Here is a 25,522-nt window from a genome sequence, read left to right as displayed (position 1 = left end):
CCGACGACCTGGCGCGAAGACGTGCTAGACGTACTAGAGATGTTAGGTTGCTGGGGCGCCGAGTACCCAACGCTTGCGCAGGCCAGAATGCACTTGGTCACAGCATATTGAGCTACTTCCATGATCTGTCGCAGATTTATTATAGAGTTTTACAATATTTTTGTATCATCAAGTCCTGCCACCTATATATCGGGATCTTGATGGGCATCGGATTCCCCACAGTCCGTCCATTACTCATGGTAGAAAAGCTCGTCGAGTCTGCTTCCCCTTCAAACACAAGGCTTGTCCAGCACCGGCACCTCGCTGCACATTACCCCATCACACAGCGTCTCGCACTCAACCCCCTCGGCAACCCACACGAAGTTCTCGATCCCCTTGGTTGCCACGCGCCAGTGCTTAGATACATCGGTCCCAAACTTGCTCTTATACCCAGGCCGGCAAGCACAGTACGACCGCGGGTTCGCGCTCGCAAGCGGTGCGGGGAAGACACAGTTCTGTGCGGAGGGCACATGGCACTTGTTCTGTCCTGGATGAGGCGAGCACACGGCAGGGCACTCAGAGTTGTCCACGGGCGGCCTAACGGGTGGGTACGGCACATAATCTGGAGCTGGCGAACGGGCAATATCAGCCCAGTTGTACCGCAGCACGTTCCACGCCTTGGCCTCGCCGGCCGTCGTCATCAGCGCCCGCACGGCGCCCCAGTACGCCGTCATGTCCTGCGGGTTGTTGCGCATCGCCCTCCACAGCACGAGCGACTGCGGGAACATGATGTTGATATCCTGCACGTTGAACCCGGGCCAGATCTGCGCCGAGTCGTCGCTGGCGGCCGGGACTGTTGTGTCGAGCCGGCGGTCCGCGAGGTCGAATATCGCGGCCGTGATGCGGCCCTCGTCGTCCTGCAGCGTCCGCTTGCTGCACGTGTACGTCTCGAACTGGCTGTCGACCTGCACTGACCCGTCGGGCCGCTTGTCCGTGTACTGCCCGTACATCGGGTTGGCGAGGATGGTCAGGTCGAGCGCGAGCAGGCCGAATGCCGAGGCGTAGCCCTCGCTCAGCGCCGTCTGCTTGCTGGGCGAGTTGCACGGCGAGTGCGAACCCCCCGCGGCGAGGCGCGCCTGGCCCCGTGCGAGCAGGTGCATGTAGTGCCCGTACTCGTGGGCGAGCACGTCGGGATCCCGCGCGTCGTCATGGGGGATGTTGATGAAGATGGGCGATTCGCTCAGGAACGTGCCCGGGTTGGTCGAGGGGAACCAGACGTCGACTTTGCGGATCGAGGCGGCTGCGACGACCTTTGTGCGCGCAAAGTCGGCGATGCGCTGGAACGCGTCGGCGACGAGGATGCCGTCGCACAGCACGTTGCGCGGGTAGTTGTTGGTGTACGCCGCCGTCTGGCCCGCGGCGAGGCGCCAGGGGTTGACGGTGAGGGCGAGCGTGATGGTCTTGCGCACGAGGGGATCCGTGTCGACGGCCCGCGTGCCAACCATGTACTTGTCGCCCTCGAGGCGCGCGACGAGGCGGTCGACGGCGATGCGCTGGCCCGCGCGCAGGTCAAAGGCGAACTGCGCTGTGCCTGCCACGTCGAGCGTCTTGAAAGCGTTGACGCGCTCGACAAAGCTGCCCGCCGCGTTGTACACGCTGCCCCAGGCCGTCACCTGCATCAGCCGCAGGGGCTGGATGTTGCCGTTCCAGCCGGTAAAGGTCACCCTTGCGTTGACGACGGCCCTGGACACGGCCAGCTGGCGTGGGTGCGGGTAGACGTCGGAATGGGGGGACACTGTTGTCTCGGTAGGGTAGCCAGTCGTTGTTTGGGTAGTGGTGACCGTCGTCGTGGGTTCGTCATCGGTCGGATACTGGCCGGGACTGGTTCCTGGGTATTGTCCCGGGTCTTGGCCTGGCCCGTCCTCTGACTTGGGCTTGCCGTCGACGGGTGCTTCGTTGCAATCGTCGGGGATGCCGCACTCCTCTCCCAGGTTGCTGGGTTCCTGCGGGATTGTCCTAACTAGCTCCGCCTCCAGCTCTGCGATGATCCGGACGTTCTCGTCGTGGTCCCACTCGCCGGGGTTCTTGACGACAAAGGTGTCAGTGGCCGCGTCCCGAGTGACGACAAGTCCGTTGGTCTCGGTGTTGTCCTGGCTGCCAGGGACAGAGACGGACAGAGAGAGCAAGTGGTCCATCCATGGCGTCGGGATGGCAAAGTCAAAGTTGGCGTCCTGCGTTGCCGTGTCGTTCGAAACAGAAATGGTTTGGATAAAGACAACCTGCGGCCTGCGCTCGGCTTCGCCATCGGTGTTGTTCCCGACCGGCTGGAGCAAGCCAGTCACGACGACACTGTTCTGCTGCGACGCAAGGCGGGTCACCACAATGGGCGCCGACACAAAGATGGCAAGCGTGTTGTTTCCGACAGAGTCAGACGAGAGACTGGCGTTGGCAGTGTCGACCGAGGCACGCCAGGCAATGCGTTGCTTCGTTGCAGCCGCGAGGCCGGCTCCAAGGAGCGTGAGGAAGGATGGCTTCATGGTGTTTTGTCAAGCCGGTGAATCCAATGATCGCGGGTTGATGTGGCTGCCAAACAAGGAAGACAAATGCCGGGAGTAATCTACCCATTAATCTAGGATCACAACTGCCGCGCTTGTAGCTCTCCTTTGTCCTATGCTAGCCTACTTTGACAATGTCCGAACATCAATCGCGCGGCTGTGGCCGGGCAGGTGAGTTGACGTAGAACTATGGGGCGATAGCCAACCTTGCTCCCGGGCTGAGCACGAGCAAGCCACCGGACGTCTGTGATTTTGCTGTTAGAAATAGTCTTGTGACCGAGCACAGGACGAGTCCTTGGAGAAGGAATAGCGTGGTCCCGTCGCCCGTGCTCTCAACAAGGTTCGATGATGACGGAGCCCCTCTTGAATTTGCTCGTGTTGTCATGGTTGCTCTCTGGAGGCGACGCTGCGCCATCACACCAAGCTGATACTAGTTCTGCGGCTGAGAGACAAGGCGCGCGCCTCCGCTCCACAGGATTTCTAGCTGCCGGCACTCTCCGCGCGCCGGAGCACTTCCGTGCATTCCTCGCCGTCCTGGGGGCGATCAACCTCGTAAAGGGAGCATCTGACTAGCCTGGGCCCGGGCTCGTTGCGACGCTAGATACGCGTAGGCAAGTCATGTGTCTCACATACTTTGAAAACCAAGATCAACGACGTCAATGGCCCCCCCAAGATCCTGTCAAGCTGCCTCACTCCCGGCACCACCGAGCACGGTACCATCATTGAGCGCCGCAAAACCAAGAACCCCTTCCGTAAGCTTCAGAAGCTTCTGCAGCCGGTAATCGACCGCCTGGTCCCGAGTAGGCCGCCCAGGTTCAAGGGATTCAAGTACAAGTACTTTTACGCACCGGAGAAGCTCAAAATCTACATCTACTACCATATTATAGTCGGTTCATTTGAGAAATTTAGTCTAGCGCGGAAGGACCAGATCGATACCTAGGTAACGTAACGATCTTCAGAGGCGAGGCTAACACTAGTTGGAGAGACTAACATAGGCGCCTTCCTGTTAACCAGACTTACTTAATAAACAAGTACTTTGACTAGCCAGGGGTCACGTTTGAGGTGGTAGACATTAACTAGCGCATTAACGTTAACTTTACTACGGCGAAGCAAACCTAAGAGCACCCTCATCGGAGATTTAGTAGCTCTAGTAACTACGCCGACCTTAATATTTAGATCGTCGAGAAGATACCTACCGACGTACCTAATGAGGTTACAGTGGGTATATTAACCCCCTACTTCTGTGCTTGTCCAAGGAAGGAATGTTGTCCTAACTTATTTCATTTCTTAAGTACGCAACATTTCCCGACGCTATAGCTAATGCCTACGAATAGAGCTTTGACGGTGTTATTATTATCGTAGACGCCCTCCCAGGGTCGTACGCGTCCCTCGCAGGTAACTATAACAGTACCTCTATCTACGAGGTCGGCCACTGGATGGGCCTCTGCTACGTCTTTAACGAGACACTCGTGGATTCGATAACCTGTATTACCTAGCTGAACCACGACGGTATTACCGACACTAAGAATTTCCCCGCGTACCGCCCCGAGGTATCTACGAACTAGTAGACTCCCCACGGCGAGACGTAGCCCGTGGAGCAGTACAAATTCATAAGTGTATGTCTTATCCCGCGTTACCCAGTCTGCTTACTTACCTATCTCTCCATGGAATGAGTTCTGACCTATCTGCCTTGCGCAGTACTCTGAGTAGAGAGGAATGGACGGCTACGGCTTTACCTCAGGCCAGGTGGCCCATATGTTTAGCTACTACATCGGCGTCCGCCAGGGCCTGCGAAATAATAGGCTCTGCCACCTGCCGTCTAACGTATCCGGCAGCTAAGGCTACCGCCGCGGATAGCAGGCTGACACCAGCGTGCCGCTGCCCCTAGACGTGCTCGAAATCCTATACCAGGACCACCTGCAGTGCGTAGAAGACGACGCCATCGACCCCATCGACATTTCGCTCGACCCTCCGCCGGACCCTACTACCTAGAGTACCTAGTCCTGCCGATACAGCCGTAAGACCGGCGCCCTATGCCACCCATCGATCCCTCCCACCCGTATCCCGCAGGCTCAGCTGCCTGCGTCGAGCACGCGCAGAAAAAGCTCGACCTTCCGGGGCTCAGGCCTCACCATATCCTGGGAGACTTCGAGCAGCTCTAGGAAGCTTCAGACTTGTATAAATTATTACGACCATCTGACACAATAACCGGAGCACTGGTCCGCAATGACGACAGGATCTAGACCGTCATGCACTACCAGTCGCACCGGCTCGGTATTTACGAGATTTGGGGATTGAGGTACTCAGCCGCAGGAGGGTAGGAACGATGCGAAGAATAGTGTGTGGCTATTGAAAACCAGACATTCTTCGGGTACGATTTCTCCCCTAACTCGTTGACTAAGACTCGATTATTAAGGACGCAGAGGATTCTGTTAGCGAGCTGCGGAGCTGGTATCCTGAACATCTCGCGAGGCTGAAGCTGCGGTGTAAACAAACCATTTGGAAATCTTTGGAGGTTGCCTCACCCACGCGAGCTGGAACAGGAATAAACTTGGCATTTGTCATAACATAGCCTACTAGTGGCGGAATTAACCGATTGCTATCAATCGGAGGTGGCGTAGTCCAAACCTTTTACTCCGCATTCCACTAGAGAAAAGGTTTGCCATAAGGACATACTAAGAAGGCAATTACTACACGGGCATGAAGAATTGCTACCCGGGCATGACTCTTACACGGGCATGACTTCTATCGCCTCTGATTCGCTCATTTTTTTCCTTCGACCCACAGGTACATCAGTGCAAAGGCGGTGAAGCAAGCTCTCTTAACAAGGCCGTGCTTTCGGTATAGTCAGAACCAACCAGGTCAACCAGGCCTCTAGAACAGGTCTTAGGCGTATATCAAAACAAGGTCTGGTTTTCAATACAGAACACGGCCAATTCCAGCACGCCCTAGAGGGCAGCTATCTATATCTCTATCCTCTAACTACTATAGATGGAAGAACCTCCTCGTCGCTGTAAAGCAGCTCCCACTGACTCCTTCGCCTGCGAATGCTAGATTGCGTCTTCCGTCCGTTGGCACGTACTCCTGTAGTTCTTCCAGCTCCAAGAACAGCTGACCGGCTGCGCGTCTGGCGCTGGGATGAGGCACTGGCCTGGCTACTAGCCTGGCTGCTGGCCTGTTGGCTCGCTTCCAGAGCAAGCCTAGCTAGCGTTGACTTGTTGTGACTTCCTGGTGGTCGACCTCGTCTGCGCCCTGTCGCTTGGCTTGTTGGATTGCTGGCTCGTTGGCCACTCGGCTGGCTGCTTGCCTCAATGGCTAGCCGCGCTGGAACAGCCTGTGTGGTGTTCTTAGGTCTGCCACGGAGAGCAGTGGCGATCTTAGGGTCGAGGATTCGTCGGTATGGATCTCGAGAGGATGGCTCTCGTAGGCGCCACCGAGGATGGACCTCCCATTTGGTGAGAGGCGTGCCACTCACCAGCTTTGAGTAGATTGTGTGGCAGCAGGGGATTCCAAGCTCGGTCGAAACCGAGCAGTCCTCACTGCAATCGCCAATGGGGTCAGGGAACAGATTCTTCCCCGTCGGCATTGCTTTCCTTGCTAGCCGATATTGTTTGTTGATAAGCCCGAGACCCTTCGAAGAGAGTGCTGTCCGGGGTTCGCCTAGATACTCCGAGCTGGACCCTATGTACTCTCGCGCGGTAAGTACCTCGTCCGCTGCGCAGGCGTCGTTGAAATCTCGCTCCTGGTCCTTCATCATGTCCTGCATAGCCTCGATAAGCCGATAGAGATTGCTCATACCATTCAGGAGATAGCTCTTGATGTTGTTGTTGCTTGCTTCTGTCCCAGATGTGACGCGTATGCCGAAGTTGCGATAGTTGCGAATGAAACATCGTGCCCACTGCGCCCTGACAGGCATGTAGGTTCCATGGAGATACCGCAGGATGGCCCGCTGATCGTCAAATTCCCTACAGAGGCTTCCCCACGCCTTCTCGTGAGCCTCCTCTGTCTCCGCAAACAAGACGACCTTCCACATCATGAGAACCCCTCGATGGCTATGAGGGACGACTTCAGCTGTCTGCGCGTTGACCAACTGTCCGTCTTTCGGGCCGAGCTCAGCCTGTGCCTGTGGAGCGTAGTCCTCCCCGTTGCTGCTGTCGGGACTACTACTGCTACATTGGCCCTTGACCCACTTCTGCTTTGACTTGAGCAAGACGTTAGAATTGATGTGGTGGATGCACAGCTGCTGCTGTGCATCAGGGAACTGATCATTCAGGGCGGCCTTCATCTGACCGTCGAAGTCAGTAATGATAACGTCCGGTTGGCGAATAGAGTGCTGCTCTGAGATCTGTCGAATGCTCTCAGAGAGGAACTGGAACCCCTCCCGTCTCTCGTTGTCGATCAGACCGAACGCCGCATTGTAGACAGAACCAAGGCAGGTCTGTCCTGTTGCTTGGAATAATGGAAGCTTGAAGCGGTTGGTGTTGTATGTGTTGTCGAAGCTGATGACCTCAGGAAACCGCTTCCACATCTGGAGGCAGTACGGAAAGGTCCAGACAAGACCGACGAGGCGGTTTGGCTCATCATCCGCCCACTTAACAAGATAGGGAATCTCCATCTCGTCGAACAGCTTGATCAGTGCTGCAGTAGGAGTGTGGCCGCTCAACTTGTCTCGACTGATACGAGACCTGGCGTTATAGATATCCTTTCGTGTAAAAGATGACTCGGGATGCTGCTCCAGGACGATCGCGCGTACGTCACGGGCCCGAATTCCGACCCGACGGCTTGTCGATTCGACTGTTGCCCTGATAGGTGTAGTGAGTCGTCTGTGGGAGGGATGGGCGGATGGTTTGATACTGGCCCGGTGGTTATGCTGGCTATGCTCGGAATTATCGTGGTGTCGTAGAAGCCATCTACCCTCCTCCAGTGCTTCGGCAATGACCATCCATTTACAACCACACTTTCGAGACTTCCGTTGCCGAATACCGGTACTCTCTGAGGGGCGTGGTTCTCCGAATCGATCGCATTGGAAAGAGTACCGGATCTTCCGACCCTTATATGAGTAGGCATTTCGTCGAACAATACCGAAGCCATTAGCCTTCGCGAAAGTATTCACCCACTCGAACAGGACTTCGGCTGACGGCGCTGGGTCGTCTGGGATAGGTGGGTTCGGGATCGGGTCAGGGACAGGCGACAAGGGGTGGTCGGGCGAGGGCGGCGAGGCGATAGGCGGAGAGTGCCTTTCTCGGGGAGGCGAGTATGGCGGAGATGATTCGAATGGAGTTGAACTGAGCGGCGAGTAGCCCCATATCTCGCGCCATTGGCGGACTCGTTCGTATGACCGGACGAGCTCGATGGTAAGTCTTCGATCTGTCCCAATCACCTCGCGCACTAGCCTAAGGGCGGACTGAAACTGGGGTCTTGTTGGAGAGAATTGTTCTTGTGCTGATTGTTGTGGAGAGCAGGCAGGTGGCTGGTCGATTTCCGGGCCTGGTATAGGCATTCTTACTCGTTGCGACCGTCTTCCTCGGGTTGGGAAATCATTCGATAGGTGAATCTCATGATCGAATCGCAGCTCCCATGGTGGCTCGTTCAGCCCACGCGATCCGTGGGGGCGTGGAGCGGTCGTGAAGGTCTCTGGGTACGAGGCGAAAGCATTACAGAGTGCCTCGTCGTCTCCCACGCCATAGTGTGGGCCAATGCTCGTCCCTGTGCTATTAGACGAAGGTGGTCTTGAACTCTCAGATTGGTTCTGCCGCTGTCGTTTTCGAGGACGTAATTGATAGCTTCGAAGTCGTTGGTTGCTTGCTGAGCTAGATCGAGAGCCGGGCTGGGACATAATGACGGCCTTGATCGCGACAGGAAGAGTGTCGCACGCACGGATGAGCGCATGGTTAAAGGGGCAGTTGATTTGACTATGAAAGAAGGAAAGAGGGGACCAATTTCAGCACAAAGGAATGACCTGCTTTGTGATGCAGATGCCTTGGAAGATGAGGCTATTGGATATTCCTGATACAGCGTGTGTTTGAGTGTTGGTCTCAGCAGGGGGCCTAACACACCACGCCTGGAGCCCTGGGACCTTGACAAATATGGTATCTTTCACGAACAATCATTATCAGTAGGCTTGACATGCGACAAGAGGTAATTGGTGTAGTAGCTAGCTAGTGAATAGCTTCCATATGTCTCGTCGATCGTCGTGGTGGAGAGCTAATCCCGAGGTACAAGGGAAGCGTTGGCAGAATCTAGATGCACTAACAAAAAGGGATGGACCAATCAGAGGCTGCAAAAGGTCATGCCCGTGTAAGAGTCATGCCCGGGTAGCAATTCTTCATGCCCGTGTAGTAATTGCCAGTATAAATTCGAAGAAAGAATGTGACATAGCCGACAACACATCTGAATGGTGCAAGTTAGACGAGATTCCATGCATACTGCGGCTGCGGAGAAGCCGGGAAGAGGTTGCTTTGCAGGATAAGGATTCGTGACAGAAGCCAAACATACTGCGATTAGGTTAGCTGATGGAGAGCAGTGTATTTATGTCGTGGGAAACTGACCATTGTGATGACAGCCCCGGCCACATCTGGGCCGCGCTCGATGAATATCCCCATGTCCAGGCGGGTATGATCCCCTCTACTTGATGCTTTGTCGCACCACGGGATGTTCCTGCGATAGTCTTCCGTGGGGCGTTGCAGCCAGTGGATCAGGGACGGCCGAATGACGATGCTGTCAATACAGTACATCAACCGCCCTGAGCTCAAATTTCGATGGATCGGAAGCAAGACCAACTGAAGACCGAAACTGTGCTTGTGGGTGTGTGGAAGTTAAGTGCAGGCAAAGGCTCCAAGTCTCCGGAATCTGGGGTCAGATGTGCGCCTCGTGCATATATGTACCGAGCACAGGGTAGTGCCCACCCCATGAAATCAGGTAAAGTGCTTGGCTAAGCAATATGCCCTGTTGCCGACGCGAAAGATGAGTGGGCTCGGGTACTGGTCCAGCAGGGCAGAAGAGTGTCGGGGATGCGATTATTCTCCTGCCCGTTGCTGACCACGGTGACGCCAAGGGCAGCACCATCAGCGTAACTCGACAGGGCCCGTCCAGGCCGCGAAACGCGGCATCCATGCACAAAGGAGACGATCGAGGGGTATCCTGGAACTTCGGAGCCGGTCTGGGTGGCAAAAAGTGCCCGGCAAGATGAAGCGAGCCAGTGATGGCGGTCTCTAAAGCCTTGCAGCCTGCACCTTGCCGACGAGCCCACCCGGGGCTACGGAGCGTCACTGGGCCCTGCAAGATGTCATATTCCTTGGTAGAAGTCTTGCCGACGTGCGATGAAACAGTGGGTGCCGAATGTTATCTTGGCCGAGATTGGTCAAGTGTGACGACTTCTACGCCGCCCGGAACATTCGCCGGTATGGGTCCAGCAAAGATCCAGCAGATGGATGGCCGGGGTCCCATGTCTGCTGCATATGCAGGTCCACGCCACCACACTTTTCTCCGGGCAGACCTGCCTCCAGGTGCATGTTTTCTCCCCTCGTAGTGTCCAAGATACGTATCTGGGGCCTCGGTGGGCCGTCGGAAGTCAGTCAGACGACGCCCTACCGGGGAATCAGACTCTCACTTTCGTTGGAGAAGTCGGAGAGCCAGCGCGCGTGCTTTTTCACCCAAGTCCCCCTATTGGGCACGAGGTTGCTTGCTGGGTCCGTGAGCAGAGTGGACAGAGCTCGTCAACGCTCGGCGAAGGCTTGTCTGGCGGTGGAGAGGGCAGGTGGAGACGGCGTCGGGAAGGGCGAACCGGAGAGACGGGCGAGACGGGGAGGATGTGCAGGCCCCGCTGATTGACGCAAGCACCACCTGGGCGGGCGGAATCCGAAGGTGGAGTCCCGGAGCGAAAAGATGGAAGCTCGTCTGACACAGTAGTCGAGACATGGGCGACACGGTCGCTTCGGCGAGAGTGGTCCGGCAGAACGACGATCGTAGGGGGATGGGTTGTGTTGTATTGTCCCGCTCGGATCTCGCCAAGGCGGTTGTGCTGGAGTGACAGTGACAGTGATCCAGTGCTTGCCAAGCCCGAACGGACGGGGACATGGGATGAAGTCGACATGTGTGGCGTACTATGTAGATGGAAGAGCAGGGTCAAGACGGCCAAGGCGGTCGAGAAGAGCCTGCTGCGAGCGCAGAGGGCAGGTGCGGCCGCCTTGGATTGGATGTGTCCTGCCATTTCAGCACCTTCCTTCCCCGCAGCCTCTTGACGTCTCCTTCCTTCGTCACATCACCCTCCGCGTCCAGCCAGCAGCTCCAGCGTTCAACGGTTTTCCCGACACCATCGCCTCACAACTACTGGTCCTGGACGATCGGCAGTTCCTGCGCCGCCGTTTCAACTTGATTGCCCGTCTCGCCCGTCGGCGCTTTCTTGCCCAAATCTGCCGGCCAGCACCGTGGCAGCGGCGGCCGGGCTCCTCGCCGAGATAGCCGCAACGCGCCGTAGCAAACTGTCCTGAGCAGACCAGGGAGTCCCTGGACCTTCATCACATCAAGAACCCAAGTCTTCATGCGCGCTCGGGCTGCCTGTTCCATAAGGCGTGCAGGGAAGCCCCCTGCCTTGTGACAAGCTAGGGCTGACCTGACCGTGCCAGGCACCGCACAGATCGCTGGGCCCCCGCAGATCCTGGCGGCGCGTATCCTTTCCGTGACCTGCTGCTCAACTGCCACTTCTGCTTCAAATCTCACCTTGTTCCCTGCAACCTCCCTGCCCATCCGCGGGCTCTCTTTCGGACATCTCCCCGCCGATCTGGGTGTTGGCCCCGGCCATCACCCAAATCTTGAGCCACCATCGTGCTCCAGCGAGATTGGCAAAGAACATGCGCATTGACCTGCGTAAGCATTCGAACCGGCATCGATTTCGATCGACAGCCATCCCGTCAGCTTGGGTCAATACTTCCCGGTCACCAGGACTAGGGACGACGCTCGATCGTCGCCAAGACGTGAACAAGAGCGCGCACACTGTGCGGCAGAGCATTGCCATCATTCAGACACCTGCCTTTAGTTGATTGGCGGCGTCAGTTACCTGGTCGCCGGGCTCTCAAATGCGCTGCGAACACATGGATCCCAAGCACTGACCAGCGCCAACGGTCTGGCGAATGGCCTATAACGCAATCTTTATGAGCGCTGTCACTTCCACCTCTCACCTGAACTTCATCGGCCCCATGGAGAATATGCAGGGCGTGTTCGTTGCGCACACTCGACCTAGGCAACAAACAGGGCGAGTCGTGAACTGCATGGCCAAGTTGACTGTTCACTACGCTTCAATCCTCTTCTCACCGGCTGGCTCGATTTGTGAACCTCGGGGGTTTTTACGCGGTATGTGTAAGAAAGTCTGAGCGAATCTGCCAAATACGATACGCAAGCCCAGTGTGATGCCGAAATGCGATGCAACGACGGCACGTGATAGACCTCGTGGTTCGAGGTTGCAAGACTGGCGCACTGACGAGGAACGTCGGTAATTATGGGAGAGGTCCATGTCGATGTCGAATTCGAAACGCGTCCAGCCACACATTCCGTGGAAGGCCCGAAGACCCCAACTGTCCATGCGAGACTGACTTGCGATTGGCTTGCTGACCGGTGTCTGGAGCTTTTCTCCTTGGATTGGATCCCAGAACCCGGACAGGACCCACATAGGGAGTACGCATGGAATAATCCCATGCCCGGGTTCTGGACTATATCAAGCGGGCTCATATAGCGATGCGTGTTTGTGAAATTGGTCGTTGCTCTAGTTTGAGATTGCCACCAATTATAACGACGGCCGCTGAGAGTGGTGCTCCCCCCGGGAGGCCAACTTCATCACGTTCCAGAGGCGACCAGTCCGTCATGGATGGCCTCGGTCATATGGCTGCTGTCCGGGCATAGGCTGTAACCATCATTTCCGACTGGAAGTTTGCGCAGCCAAACAACCATGAGGACCTTGGCCATGTTCCATCCTCGAGTGTGCGAATGTCTGATGCATAGATGCACAGCTTCGCCGTAGCCAAGAACAGCCAAGAGCCGCTAATCGCCGGAATCATAGAAAATAGTCCCTGGCCGATGGTGCGGAACAAGACGAAGCTAATGAAGAAACTGTAGTGGTTGCCCGGGAACCATGTTTATCTGCAGAAGAGTTTGAGAGTCGAAGTGTCTTTGTAGCCGAAGGGGAATCTCGGATGCCTATAGATACATACCAATCCCAGGGAGGAGAACTCACCGAGGCATTGCACCCTCCGACGTGTTCTTCTGTTCTTTCTCTTCCCACCTCAGAAGGTCTCGGTGCCTTCAATGTAGAGCTCGTGACGCAGTTCATGCTTGTATCACCGGGTGTCTACTCCTGCTTGCTGCCTGCCCTAACCGATACAAGGATGCGATGTCACAGGCAAGTCAAACAAACGTTTCCCCCGGATTGAAGCAGCCATGGCAGTGTTGAGTCGGTCACATAAGGCGGGATGAGCATCAGCTATGCCCAGTACTCAGAATGCAAAAGTAGGGGCTTGCTCGAAGCTAAACATGGCTGCTGCCGAAATTATATCCGCATAAGTAATATCTTAGCGAGAACTGGTGTGTCGTTCCCGTGCCATTATGAGTGAAGCGTCGGATTTCGTCGGCCAAGAAGAACGCAGAATTTCAACGTGAGAATATTATCGGGCATGATGGGATCTTGGAGAACGGTATTCGCGCTCCATGCAAGAACGTATGATCAACAACGTGGAACTGACGAAACGGTCCGCAACGACGAGGCATGTCCTATCATGCCATATAAGCGTCACAGTCGTTGTCTGCTTCTGTCCACCGATTTGTATCAAGGCTGTCAAGGTTTGAACCTGAACAGGGCTACTCGGCTGCGTTTCATCAAGTCCGCGCACGACGGACGATGAGGATCGCTACCGGCTTGGAAATTTGAGCTTAGACATGATATACTACAGCCCGAACGCACCCACTAGGAAGAGCATACAACATTACTGTTGGCTCGACGCAGCGAATCGAACGATATCCGCTTCGGCTCGCTCTATGAACTGGACGGGCACTAGTCGCGCCTTGATCAAAAGCATGATTAATATGGTAGGTGTCTTTAATGAGGCTACTGACCTAGACCAGGGTCCAGAAGTCATCGAAACGGATGATCACAAGAGACAATGTCATGTGCGGGGGGAACGCCTGTTCGTTCAATGCTATACTACTGTCCCGTTCCGGCTCCGGGGTCTAACGATCTCATTTCCGGCATTTCCCTGACAACACTGCCCTGCTGAAACCTTTGTGAGCCAACCTATATGCAGTTTTCATGGCTGCTTGACGGGGGAAGAATACACTGAGATGGTAAGAGTTTCCTCGTATCAAGATATATAAACTCGAAACTAACGAATGATCTTCTTGCAGTATGTTTCACACGTCCAAAGCACACGCGATCCGACGGAGCTCGAGACTGGCTTTGTTGGCGATTGTGTGCCACCACTTTTCCCGCTTTCCTTTTCCTTTCTCTGTCCATTTGGGTGTTCAATGGCAAGGTGATGCAGGAAGGCTACGTCTTCATTTCTACTTGTAGCATGGGAATTTTCGCTGCTGGAGGAAACGCAACCGACATCCCGGCAGAGTTCGACTTTGCCCGCCGATAATTTTGACGCGAAGACGTTGCCGAAACGGACAGGAAAGCGGAAAGTCCGCGGATCAATCTAGACTGATTCATTTAATAGAAAGGCAAGGGCACCATGCTTGTCTAGGGGGCCGCTCAACAACAAGCAAATGGGCTGGGGGGATTATTAGCATCGCTACGGGCACTGACCACTATGGCTCAGCGCATAAGCAGCGTGGCTTCTGCAGAGGAATTGCCCCTTACACGGGCGCGATCCTTCGCAGCTGTAACAATCCGGCTGTTCACATCCATGTTGTGCTCAAACCGCCGCCGAGGCAATTTTGTTGATGGAGTGTCGTCAGTGGAGTGTGCAAGGGCCGTGCTGACGAGACATGGGGAGCTCTCGTGTATGCTAATATGGGGCCGGCTCTTCCGGCAGGTCTCGGATGTGAGTGAGATTGATTTGCGGCCACGACAATTGCGCACAGGTGGAGCACGAGGGCCGGCCTCTTCTAGCATGACCACTATTTGATTGATTTGCCTCTTTTACCATGTTGTTTAGAACAACTATTGCATGCCATTACTTCAGTGAAAGCTTCGTATGCATGCCGTGAACGAAAGAGTGCAAAGAGCAAGAAAAGGCGGGTCCGAGCAGAACAGATGGGTCACTGATTATCAACCCTTTTGTATCTCTTTTCTTGCCGGAAGTAGCCGTCCATAAGACGCATGCCGGGATCGGTTCCAAAACTCCGTCCACTTCTGGAGCCCATCTTGAATGTTCCGCCTGGCATCGTGGGGTTGTTATTGGACTGTGCCAGACCTTCCCCCCCACAATAAGCTTTCTGTGACATCGCCGTTCGGGGTCCTACCCCGGCCCCGGGACTGGTCAGCCACTGCTTATCCAGACGCACGTCGGGACTGGGCCCAATCAGCTTGTCTCGGGTGGGACCACGTCCGACGACTTACACTTCAGCCATACCCAGGTGCTCCGAACGAGGAATGCGGCTCCATTCCTTGGTATGGCCATGCGAGAAATAAAAAGCTCGCTAGGTTATAAGCAGAAGCCATGCCCCTCCTGAAAGTTAATTGTTGGGACATGACTCCTCCTCATTCGCGACCTTGAAATCACTCGCCATTTCAGGTTCAAAAGTCCCCATCCTCGAAAGGCCTCCCCCCATGGCTCGAACGTCGCTCATTGCGGCGGCGCTGGGCGTCCTCGTGGCCCTCCCGGCCGCCATATATCAGCTGGAGATACACACATCCGTCATCTACCTCAAGGGGATCGGGCACACTTTCGAGCCGCTCAGCGCGTTCCCCTACAAGTGTCGGCGCATCGAGCACCCGCGCCTGCAGGCATGCGAGGACATGTGGCTGTCCGAGGCGACACGGCAGCTGTTCCTTGCGTGCTCGGATTCGTCACAAAGGCAGCACTGGATGCCGACGTAAGTAGTTGTGGCCATTGAAAGAAACACATACACCGATTTCGAGCGGCGAGCATTGGCCGTCGTATCAGCAATCCTTTCGAAGCAACTCCAGGTTTATAAAAAGTACTGACCCTGATCCCTTTCAGCATGGGCCGCTTCAATGTCTCGGCCCGCTCCGTCCAGGACGCCATAGTGGCCGTCGACATTGACGAGCACACCAGCTCTGGCTCCACGTTCCCCGTACGCGTGCTCGCCACACCCAATTACGCCGGCATACCCGGCGACGAGGGACGGATGTACCCGCTCAGCCTGTCGGGTGTAGATGACGCCGACGGGTCCGTCCGGCTCTGGGTCGTCAACTCGTCGCCGTCGGCCGACCACACCACGGGGAAGCTGCTCGACCAGGCCAAAGTAGGCGGGAACCTGACCGTCGAGGTGTTCCGCACGGGGCCGAAGAGCGAGTCGCTCGACCACATCTACACCTTTTCGCACTCGGGCCTGGTGACGCCGAACCGTGTCGCGCCGGTCGGGGACGAGACGAATGACTTCTGGTTCACCAACGACCACGGCAAGTACAAGACCGGGCTGGTGAGTTTTTTTTTTTTTGATCCTTGTCGTTCTCCCCCCCCCTGGCCAACCATCAGGGCTGTCATTATCACGGACTGACATGAACCGTTATCGCCTGGCTGCAAAAGAAAAACGCCCTCAGCGGTCCTCTCGGCTGGGGCGACGTATCCCACTGCACCGAGAGCACATGCCGGACCATCATCCCGGGGCACAAGTTCCCCAACGGCATCGCGCACAACCGCGGCCCCAGGGGCGACGGCCTCGTCTACGTGCCCAGCTCCCTCCTCGGCCGGGTGTACGTGTACAAGCCCGTGACAATGACGACCAGTAGCGACACCGCCACCACGGCTGCCAAGGGCGACCTGGAGCTCGTCGCGACCCTCGAGGCGGGCTTCTCGCTCGACAACATCACCCCGGACCGCGAGGGGGACCTGTACATCGCCGCGTTCCCCCGGACGGCAGACCTGCTCGCCGCTTACGAGGACCCGTACCACAGCTTCCCTGCGACCGCGGCCGTACGGATCCGCCACCGCCGGAAGACGACGCACGGACGCGCGGCGGCGGGCCAGCAGGAGGAGCAGCGGCAGGAGTTTGAAGTTACAAAGATCATCGAGGACGGCAAGGGCGGAGAGGCCGAGGTGCTGCCCGGGTCGACGAGCGTGCTGCACGACGCCGCCACCGGGAGGCTGTTTTTCAGCAGTAAGTTCCTGTCACAAAATTCACTTGGGCTCTCCCCTTTCGCGCTCGCCTTAAATACCACTGGCTACCGGAACTTTCCAATACGCGGCCCCCGAGAGGGAGGTCCGGCGCCCTTGTGTCCTACGCAGAATCTTGAAGTTGTTGTGGTCTCAACCGGCACTTCCCGTGACTTTACGTCGAGGCTGACTTTCAAATGTACAGGTGTAATCTCGCCGTTCATCGGCGTCTGTGAGCCGATCGCATGAATGCGACGACAGGATGCATGGTCGGAGAGGGGAAGAATGATAGCCTTCTAGATGGCGGCTTTGGATCCTAATTCAATAATGCTCGGAAATGGTTGTATGGTGTAAGATCCAGCAGAGAGGACTGTTGTAACAGTGGAACAGCACGGGCCTTGATCCGTTGTTCATGTTCCGGAAGGGAGTCAGGATCGTGGGGTTCCTTCTGGCGGGCATTGGACGCCGTTGTAGAAACGAAGCAACCAGCATTTCACCGCTCTATTCAGCTCTTGAGAGCACGATGAATCTCAGATGCCCAGGCAATGCATAAATGACTTGAGAATGTGCCGCCTCACCACGAGGGATCTAGCCAACATTGCATTTTCAGCCGTCTCACTTTGCAAATTATTTGCACTTTTTTCTTCCGCAATCCATGTCGACCTAACTTGGGAGGCTGCAAGATCAACATGCACATCTACACCACGTCATACTGCAATCATTCCTGGTACGCTCCAGCTATCCACGATGCAGGCACCTGAACGCTTGCAAACTGCAGCGCCGCAATGTGGCGCAATGGTACCTGTCAGCAAGTGGTCTTCCCGGACGCCACGGGGAACAGGGACGCCCCAAGCCTGGCCGGCCCCCAAATTGAGCCAGGAGGGAGGGAGGGTGTAAGCCCCCCCATCGGCGCCCTCAATCTGAACGGGCCCAGGCAGAACAGGATTAACAAGCGGAAGTATAACCATAACAGGTGATGAAGGACATGAACGTCACGCGCAGGAGCAGAGTCCTAGGAGGCCCGCCCGGGAAGGCACGGTATGAAAGAGGGCGAGATCGTGATCAGCTGGGCGGATTGTGTCCTGGCAAAGGTACGCACCATGAAACTCGCCAAGGATTACGGCTCGACGCCGCAAAGACTGGTTCATGTCCGATTGACGGTGGCGCTTCAGAAAGCTGCAACATAGAAATTCCACTTTGTTTCCCCTGGCGATTGTTGGGGGCGAGTAAGCAGAGCAGAGGCCGCCCTCCAGGCCCCTGGTGGAGTCTCGAATGTAGTGCTGCTCAACGCCAGGAATTTCGCAGGTTGTCAGCATCGGGTGAAAATTGTTTCCAGCCCTGGAGGTACCTTTGTCTTCCATGGCTTCAGCTCTGCGCCTGCCAGCGACGGTAAACTCTCAAAAGTCCAGACGAGGTTGCGGGCTGCGTGGATCCCAGTCTGTGCGCTGGCTGGCTGCACAGACCGACCATGGCCCGCATCCGTCCCGGTTCGTGATCCGATCCCAACTCCACCGTCACCATTGTCGAGGGCTGTTCCATGCCCGTGGGCCATGACTAGAAAACTTGAGAAGCTTCGCGACGGGCTGGGCCGGCGCTAGTCTGGGCGTTCGCGCGCGACAGGAGAAGAGCCAGAGAGCGCCCAGCGCGTCATTGTGCGTGGGCTTCGCCGAGCTGACAAGGTTTTGGTGTTGAGCACAGTGGCCTCAGCCACCACAAGCGGTCAAGGGGCATGCACGAAAAATTGCACTGCAGAATTTGGGGCACCTGGTTGCGGTGGGGTTGGCTGGCACTGTTCAATAACCTGGGCGACGAGAGACGGCTGGACCGGTGCCATTCGTCGCTGGCGCTGCTCAGCCCCAGAGCCTGGTGGTTTTGGTGGGCACCCAGCCCCGGCTGGACCGAGGCGATGGGGGATTCTCTGCGAATGGCACCTCAGGCAGAAAAACGCCTAGCGTAGGGCTGAATTTCGACCGTCCCCCCCTGGTTTCTTGGTTGCAACCTGCCTCCTTGTTCAGTTTCTTCACACAGGCCAGGCGCTCCTTGGCACGCCGGGTCGAGTACCCGTCTCGCCTTCCCAGCGCGGTATCATGATGTTTCCCACAAGCGAGGTGACGACGGTGGTGGAATGGCTAGCGGGCTCTTGGTTCTTGTCGTCATGGCTGGTCCTTGAAAGTCCACTTCAGTCCCTGCTGGCTCCCTCATGCTGCCGCCTCCGTCATCCCTGCTGTTGCAAGCGTCGGCCTAGACTCCCGGTGCTTGCCATGTCTGGAATCTGGACACTGCGAGTTGGGGAGTTTTGCCATTCCATCACAGGACAAACAAACCGGCTCTCTGGATTTTGATTGCTGACAGGGCGGTCCCTGTGCCCTTTCCGACAGGGTGCTGACCATATCTGGGTGGGTTGCACATGCATCGCCAGCATTGCAGATGCCTGGTCGTGGAGATCGACGTCACAGGAATGATGTGTGCCCGGGTACCTAGGTATGTTCGAGGCACCAGTGACAGCGATAGGCTGCAGCGCTTGAAAACTAGGCATACAACTGGGACAGTCACGTCGACTCCACTAGTTGCTGTCCTACGCCGAGCAGGCAGTCCATTGTACTGGCTGGCAGATCTGAATCTGATAGCACCATTACAAACGCCTCCCCCTTGATCGCCACTTTGAAGCTGGAAATAGTGCATTTTCATCTCAAAGTGCCACCAGTCCCGTGGATTGTGGGAGCTGGCCGGGCCCAAGCTCGTGTCAGAGGGCTGACCCGGCTGGGCGAGTGGGCTGTGGACTGCTCAGTGGCAGGAGGACAATCCACTATCGGGGCTGTGAGTCGATCGTGGGGTGGGACCAGAGGCAGCAACCCCTGGCATGGCGAGTTGGCGGGCACGGAAGCAACCGAGCCAGCCAGAGAGCAGGAGAGGAAACGCAGAGTGTCCGGAACGCAGAGACTGGCCAGCGAGTTGTCTACGCATGCAGCCAGGAGCAGATGTTGTACATGAGGCCTTCTGCGAGCGGCAAGTCATTGCGTTGCTGCCTCCAGTCAAACAGCACCCTTCGCTAGTCTGGGTAGGACTTGAGCGGTTGCCAACCAGCGGCCGGCCGACCCCCAGGGATGCTCGGTCGTCGAGTCTGGCCTGCTGCAGAAAAGAGAGGACCCCCCCCCTTCTCAAGTCGATGTTCGTTTCATGTTGCGCCGGCCAGTTCAGGCGACGGCGGCGGCGGTAGTGGTGGTGGTAATGACGAATGCAGGCCGGTCGTCGACGATTTTGGCGCGAGCAACAAGTGGAAAATCGCAAGGGGGGTGGGGCCCCCAGCTAATTACGGCACGTGCACCGCTGCTATTTTGGAAGTTTTGGTGCTGGAGGGCGGAAGTTGGGATTAAACACCGGGGCGACTGGCACCCAGTAATCTGGCTGGGAGACTGTCACGCCCGCGCGGGAGCAGAACGAAGGGACCGCCTGGGCGTGAGGTTTTGCGGTTTCCAAGGCACTGCTATTTTGGATTCTTCTAAATGTGGTTGGAATCTTGGTGTGGACTCCGGAGACGGTGGGCGGGCAGGAAGGCAGGCGCGCAGTTTGCAGTCTGCTGGCTTGTGGGAAGGAGCAACCAACGTTCTGACAGTGTGTGCTCAACTGTGTTTGTGTGTCGTTGCCAGGCACCACCCACCAGACTGGACGGGGCCTCAAGCTCCAGGCTGGCAGCCATCCATCATGATGAGCTCGTGGACAAGACCATGAACACCTCTGCTCCGTCACCACAAGCACAACGACTCTCGACCGCTTTGCAAGTGTCCGAATGTCGCCAGGCGTTTGGTGCGCCAAGCCACCCTCCCCCCCGGCCAGGGTCACTTGAGCATCGCAAGAGGGCTGTGGACGCCTCAATTGGCTGAGGAGGCCTGCGACCATGCCGGATTGGGGTGGCCGTGTCTCCATCGCCAGGCAGAGAGTCATCGGCGGCCAGGCAGCTCCTGCACGCTGGGCGCAGGGCGTTCTTGGAGCCTGCAGGGGGGGGTGTACAGCCTCTGGGAGGGCCCTCCAACCCTGGCCCTGGCCTACGCCCAGAGCGGCTCGTCCTACCTTTACCACGCCCACGCCCTTCTGCAAGTGGCCCACGACAACCCTGCCTGTCCTGGGCTTAAAACCATCACCGGCGCCGCTCATGCAAGTCAACATCTCCTGCCCTACAGACCCGCATCCTCTGACAGCAACAGCTATAACACCACTTACACCACAGTCCTGCCTCAGTCATCCACACAAGTCAAGACCCCCAGGCATCCAGGCCGCATACAAGTACCGTGAGACACCCCTCCATATCCCGCCTCACTTCGACCGTCCTTTCTTTGACTTACACGCCTCGCCTTTCTTCCCATACAGACCAGTCAAGTTGGCGAACCTCACTCCCAGAGTCATTGTCACAAACACCATCCACAACGGCAAGACTCGTTCTCGTGAAACTTCCACCGCGACTGTCACTCCACTGCCCGTGACCGACTTCGCCGGCCAACACCACTCGCGGACTTCACGTCCTCCTCCTCTGGTCATCCAGCCAGAGCTACCCACCAACACTAGACGGTCTCGCAGCCTCTCTGCCGACGCCATGTGCAAGACACACATCTACACCTCGGTGGCCCCGAACGGCCGCCTATACGAGCGCACAGAGCAGGAGTTCTGCAAGCGCTCGCGCCACGGCGTCATCTGCGACCGCGACACTACCTACAACCACGAAGAAGCCTACACCAGCAGGCTCAGCCCGCGCGCTGCATACAACTACCCTCCCACGCCTCCTCGGTCATCCCACTCCCGTGGCGGCTCTGACTCGGGCAGCTCATCCAAGCGCCGCTCGAGCAGCTACTACATCGAGGGCGACAGAATCGTCGACATCCGCAAGAGCTCACCCGCCCGCCGCTCGCGGCGCAACAGCTTTGCCGTCGAGTTTGAAGAGCCCACCGTGCTTCCACGGCGGCACACCTCTGTCCGCCACACGGCCCCTCCCAGCCCTCACCTGAACGACGACCTCTTCCAGGTCTCCGACCCCAAGCAGCTGGAGGAGATGGTGAATGGCCGGCCCGTTCGTGGGATTCTCAAGGGCAGCGGCACCCGGCGCGCATCGCGGGGCTCGCACGCCAGCGATGAAGAGCGTTACCTCTACAAGGGCCGGATCGACCTGCTCACCGACAACCAGGAAGAGAGGGACCGCGCGGCACGCCGCCAGAAGAAGATTGACCAGTCCAACAAGGTCATCAACAGCCGGCCCGCCCACGTCCCTGAAGTCCCCTCCGTCAGCAGCAGCAGCGGCAGCCGGTCCTACCGCCGCGGCTCTGTGGTGCTTGACCCCGCCGAGGTGACGGCCCGCATGCGCGCGCTGGACATCCAAGACCAGCGGCGGCAGGAGAAGCGCGAGCGCCGCGCCGAGGAGGAGCAGCAGCAACGCTTGCGGGACCGTATGAGCCCGCGGGGTGCAGACTCTTACTACGTTGGTTCTGCGCGCCAGGACCGGTACTACTAAATGCAAAAGCCCTTCACTTCTCGTGGAGACGAAAAAAAAAACACTACGCATGCAGCACGTTTGTACTTTTTAGACTATTGAGCATTTAGCGCACGGGCGGTATCACTATTGGTTATTGGCTTGGGTCAACTTATACCTTGTATTTTGGATGGAAAGCAGGACTTCTTGGAAAAGGGTACCGGGTCTCTCGTCATGTTTGACATCATTTTTTCTCATTTTTTTTCTTTTTTTGAGGATTTGGCAGAATTGTCTAGCAGATAGAGAATGCACACCAAGCGATACCCCCTCAAAACATGGCCCGAAGTCTTTCGTGTCTTGCCTTGCGATGCGCGACATGCCCACCAGGCAACAATGTCTTTGTGACAAGGAAAGGAGCGCTGTGCTGTACCTACTCCCCACTCCTCTGGTGGTGGCGGCGGCCGATGTGACAAGCCCCCCCACCACGGACGGGTAACAACCCTGGATGCTGCCTGCACGCGGAACCCAGACGAGTTTCGATGTGGAAAAACCCCACACATCACACCACCACCCACCCCCACATTGCCTGCCTGGACTGGACTGGAGAGAGCGAGGGAAGCAAAGAACAGACGTCAGGAGCACCACCACCTGTGCGTATCTCACTTGCACGCCATTCTTCCACATGCGGCAAATGGTAGTTTTGCAGTGGTGGTGGTTTCATGTGTAAGGAAAATCTGGGACCCTTTTTGGAACGTATTGGAATCTAAAAATCTTGGTCACGAGGTGGAAAAGGAAGGCGAGGATGGGACAGCTGTGCTTTGTTTGTCAGCTTTTGTTTTCCGCTTTGAGAGGGCTTGTAAAATTCGAGGTGTGCAACTCTGAATGCTACTACTCTGTAGCGTACTTGTTTGGCGGCATAGTTTACGCAACTACTCATCATCACACTGTCAAGAGAAAACCTGAACACCTGCACGCGTCAGGTGAGAGGGAGAGAGGGAGAGAGAGAAATGCGCGCGAGTGATGCCATTCTCGCTCTCTCTCCCCTGATTCGCGAATCGGCGCGAGAGCGCGCGCCGCGCTGATGCACGTCTGCGCTGTTCAAAGAAAGAGGTGGCAAAAATAAAGGGCGCGACGGGTAGGTTACCCGGACCGGGAGGCTTAGAAAGTGCTGGTTGAGATTGAGTATTCATGACGACGCGAGGACGATGCAAGCAGGGTGGTGCGCGCGCCGGGGGGGGGGGGGGGTTTCAGCGGGATGACGCGGTGGGGGAGGGGAGAGGGGAGTGGACGGGAGGCAGGCGCAGGATGACTGCATTTGTGGTCAGTCAAGGAAGACCTCGGGATGGGCAAAGAACGCCTTATGCTCAGCAGCGATGTGCAGCGCATCGATCGTGGGCTATGGTGTGCTGTGGTGCGCTATGTGAACAGGAGCGAACTTGAGGAGAGGGAGGGAGAGTTCCACGTGTCACACGATGGGAATGACGACGGCGTCGGATTCGTGGTGGACTTTTGGTGCATTTCTAGTGTCGAGGATTGGCCAATGGGCACGGGCGATGGACTTGATTTGGCAATGGCTCAATGGACAGCACAGTCCAATAAACTTTCTTCAAAACAAAGCTTCAGTTCACCAGCCTGGAATGCGTGGCAGTTCATGTGCAAAGAATTGCTTTTCCTCCTCGGGGGTCGCGAACCATTCAAACCCCGTTCCCCATCGATTGGCTCGATTGGCTAAGTACCCGAGGCGACCATTGCGTACGTTTAATGCTGGTCGGCCTCGCGCAGCAGCAAGAGCGAACATCTGTTTCCGTTCCTGGCGACTGGCCGTGACGTGTCTGCGCGGCGGGAGCGCAAAAGGGCGCAACAAGGCGGCGCAGTGCGTGCCTCGTTGGTTGTTGGCTGTGGTTCTGGGCAGCGTGCAAGTGGTTGCTCGTCGTGCAGAGAAATGGTGCGCGCCCCATTGATGGCCTGCGCACACAACACTCGACACGAAATGGGCCGACAGGGCCAGAACCCCCCAGAAACCAAAATCCGTAACTGGCTCCCTCACCAATAGCGGTCGTGGCGCACGTTCATGTGCGCTACCAACAATGTCAAGTCGGGGCAGTTGCCTGCCAAATGTGGACACTCTTGGATGTCCACATGTAGACAGAGCAGACCAGAGCGCAGGCAGAACTGTGAAGCATCAGCCAACTGCCCTGTTTGGGCGACTTGGGCATGTTCTGGGCCCTCCAGGCAAAGAAGCGAGGCCGAGAAGAAACAATGGAGACTTGCTGAAACCTCACCTTACCCATCAGAGCCCACCCTGCTGCCATTGTCACTTTGCCTGGCAAGCTGCCAGAAATGGCCGAGCCTTGACTCACACAACCCTGCCAGTGCCCTTTGTTGCCTAGCTCTTTAGCGTAGGACTTTGTGGGGTGTCCCTCCCGTGCTTCTTATCAGTTCATCGCCGCGATCGCAATCGCTCGGGGCAGAGAGCGCTGGTGCAATAACGGCTCGGAAGTATAGCCCTTGGACAACAACCGACTTGACTCGTCTGGCCCGCCGGTTCTGCCCGGCGGCTGCTGATACAGGTCATCGCGTCCTTGGAAGCCAGTCCTGCGGCCGGATGGTTCCACTCTGTTGCCTGTGGGCTCACGGGTACTGTTCCCTGGACCACTCAGCTGCTCGGTCGAGAAGCGGACACAACCCTGCTTCTTAGCGTTTCTACAAGTCGCGATGTCTTTCTGCAGCAGCACTGACGCGACAGGGCGCGGTAACGTGTACTTGTCGCAGCGTGCTTGTGTGTCCGAAAGAGCTTGCAGATGGTGACTCAGGCAGCTCAGCAGGACAGGGGCCCCCCAAACCTTGTCGGCGGGCAGATGACGGGATTTGTGGGGAGGGAGGGAAGAGTCCTGAATTGGATTGGGGGGTGTTGCCGGCGTCGGGAAGATCCTGGACAGATGCGATTCCCTTCAAGGTCCAATCTGTGACCTGCGTTTCTTTCGGACTCTGAACGAGGTCAACTTGAAGTGGTCGACTGACGCGTCGCAGGCCATGGTGTGAGCAGCAGCGTCCTGCGCGGGACACAACATTGCAACAGACACCGTTGCGGGTTCACTCCAAATGTCTCAGTCCTTTTCCAGTTTGGAGGAGTCATGAAGTGAGACAAAGTCAAGTCGAGGTGTTCGTCCCCAGGACCCTTGCCCATCTACCTCCCTTGCCGTGCCACTGCTGGCCTCGAGTGCCACAACCCTTGACAGCAGATCTGCCATCCCCTCCACCACAGC

The 25,522-nt window shown here is 56.9% G+C and overlaps 7 protein-coding genes across 7 annotated transcripts; 3 read left to right on the top strand and 4 right to left on the bottom strand.

Annotated features, from left to right (window-relative positions):
- Nucleotides 1-269: 269 nt before the first annotated feature.
- On the bottom strand, nt 270-2,606 carry B0I36DRAFT_380248 (uncharacterized protein; the record flags this gene model as incomplete). The annotated part of the gene is made up of 1 exon (XM_046160806.1): nt 270-2,606. Exon 1 carries the CDS (start codon nt 2,514-2,516, stop codon nt 270-272), a length of 2,247 nt encoding a protein of 748 aa, XP_046019566.1. The 5' UTR covers nt 2,517-2,606.
- Nucleotides 2,607-2,882: 276 nt separating this feature from the next.
- On the top strand, nt 2,883-4,526 carry B0I36DRAFT_358671 (uncharacterized protein; the record flags this gene model as incomplete). The annotated part of the gene is made up of 4 exons (XM_046158005.1): nt 2,883-3,086; nt 3,181-3,420; nt 3,869-4,019; nt 4,423-4,526. The coding sequence occupies 4 exons, from the start codon at nt 2,883-2,885 to the stop codon at nt 4,524-4,526; spliced, it is 699 nt and encodes a 232-aa protein (XP_046019565.1).
- A 5,656-nt stretch (nt 4,527-10,182) lies between these two features.
- On the bottom strand, nt 10,183-10,743 carry B0I36DRAFT_345105 (uncharacterized protein; the record flags this gene model as incomplete). Its single annotated transcript, XM_046156329.1, has 1 exon — nt 10,183-10,743. One exon carries the CDS (start codon nt 10,741-10,743, stop codon nt 10,183-10,185), a length of 561 nt encoding a protein of 186 aa, XP_046019564.1.
- A 435-nt stretch (nt 10,744-11,178) lies between these two features.
- On the bottom strand, nt 11,179-11,726 carry B0I36DRAFT_312953 (uncharacterized protein). The gene has a single exon (XM_046152566.1). It carries the CDS (start codon nt 11,548-11,550, stop codon nt 11,242-11,244), a length of 309 nt encoding a protein of 102 aa, XP_046019563.1. The 5' UTR covers nt 11,551-11,726; the 3' UTR covers nt 11,179-11,241.
- Nucleotides 11,727-15,291: 3,565 nt separating this feature from the next.
- B0I36DRAFT_371677 (uncharacterized protein) lies at nt 15,292-17,050 on the top strand (the record flags this gene model as incomplete). Its single annotated transcript, XM_046160034.1, has 4 exons — nt 15,292-15,557; nt 15,686-16,127; nt 16,235-16,805; nt 17,007-17,050. 4 exons carry the CDS (start codon nt 15,292-15,294, stop codon nt 17,048-17,050), a joined length of 1,323 nt encoding a protein of 440 aa, XP_046019562.1.
- Nucleotides 17,051-20,947: 3,897 nt separating this feature from the next.
- On the top strand, nt 20,948-22,590 carry B0I36DRAFT_312946 (uncharacterized protein). Its single transcript, XM_046152565.1, has 2 exons — nt 20,948-21,087; nt 21,167-22,590. The coding sequence occupies exon 2, from the start codon at nt 21,390-21,392 to the stop codon at nt 22,296-22,298; it is 909 nt and encodes a 302-aa protein (XP_046019561.1). The 5' UTR covers nt 20,948-21,087; nt 21,167-21,389; the 3' UTR covers nt 22,299-22,590.
- On the bottom strand, nt 22,352-23,072 carry B0I36DRAFT_24015 (uncharacterized protein). The gene has a single exon (XM_046149738.1). The coding sequence runs from the start codon at nt 22,938-22,940 to the stop codon at nt 22,404-22,406; it is 537 nt and encodes a 178-aa protein (XP_046019560.1). The 5' UTR covers nt 22,941-23,072; the 3' UTR covers nt 22,352-22,403.
- Nucleotides 23,073-25,522: the final 2,450 nt, after the last annotated feature.

The sequence above is a fragment of the Microdochium trichocladiopsis genome (assembly GCF_020744255.1).
Source record: "Microdochium trichocladiopsis strain MPI-CAGE-CH-0230 chromosome Unknown B0I36scaffold_1, whole genome shotgun sequence".
Lineage (NCBI taxonomy): Eukaryota > Fungi > Ascomycota > Sordariomycetes > Xylariales > Microdochiaceae > Microdochium > Microdochium trichocladiopsis.
The sequence above is the reverse complement of the archived record's forward strand: the minus strand, read 5'-3'. Positions and strand labels throughout refer to the sequence as shown.

Bases quoted from the DNA above. Each gene is read 5' to 3' on its own strand.
- B0I36DRAFT_312953 (XM_046152566.1), bottom strand. From the start codon at position 11,550: ATGATGGCAATGCTCTGCCGCACAGTGTGCGCGCTCTTGTTCACGTCT.
- B0I36DRAFT_312946 (XM_046152565.1), top strand. From the start codon at position 21,390: ATGTGCAAGACACACATCTACACCTCGGTGGCCCCGAACGGCCGCCTA.
- B0I36DRAFT_24015 (XM_046149738.1), bottom strand. From the start codon at position 22,940: ATGTGGAAGAATGGCGTGCAAGTGAGATACGCACAGGTGGTGGTGCTC.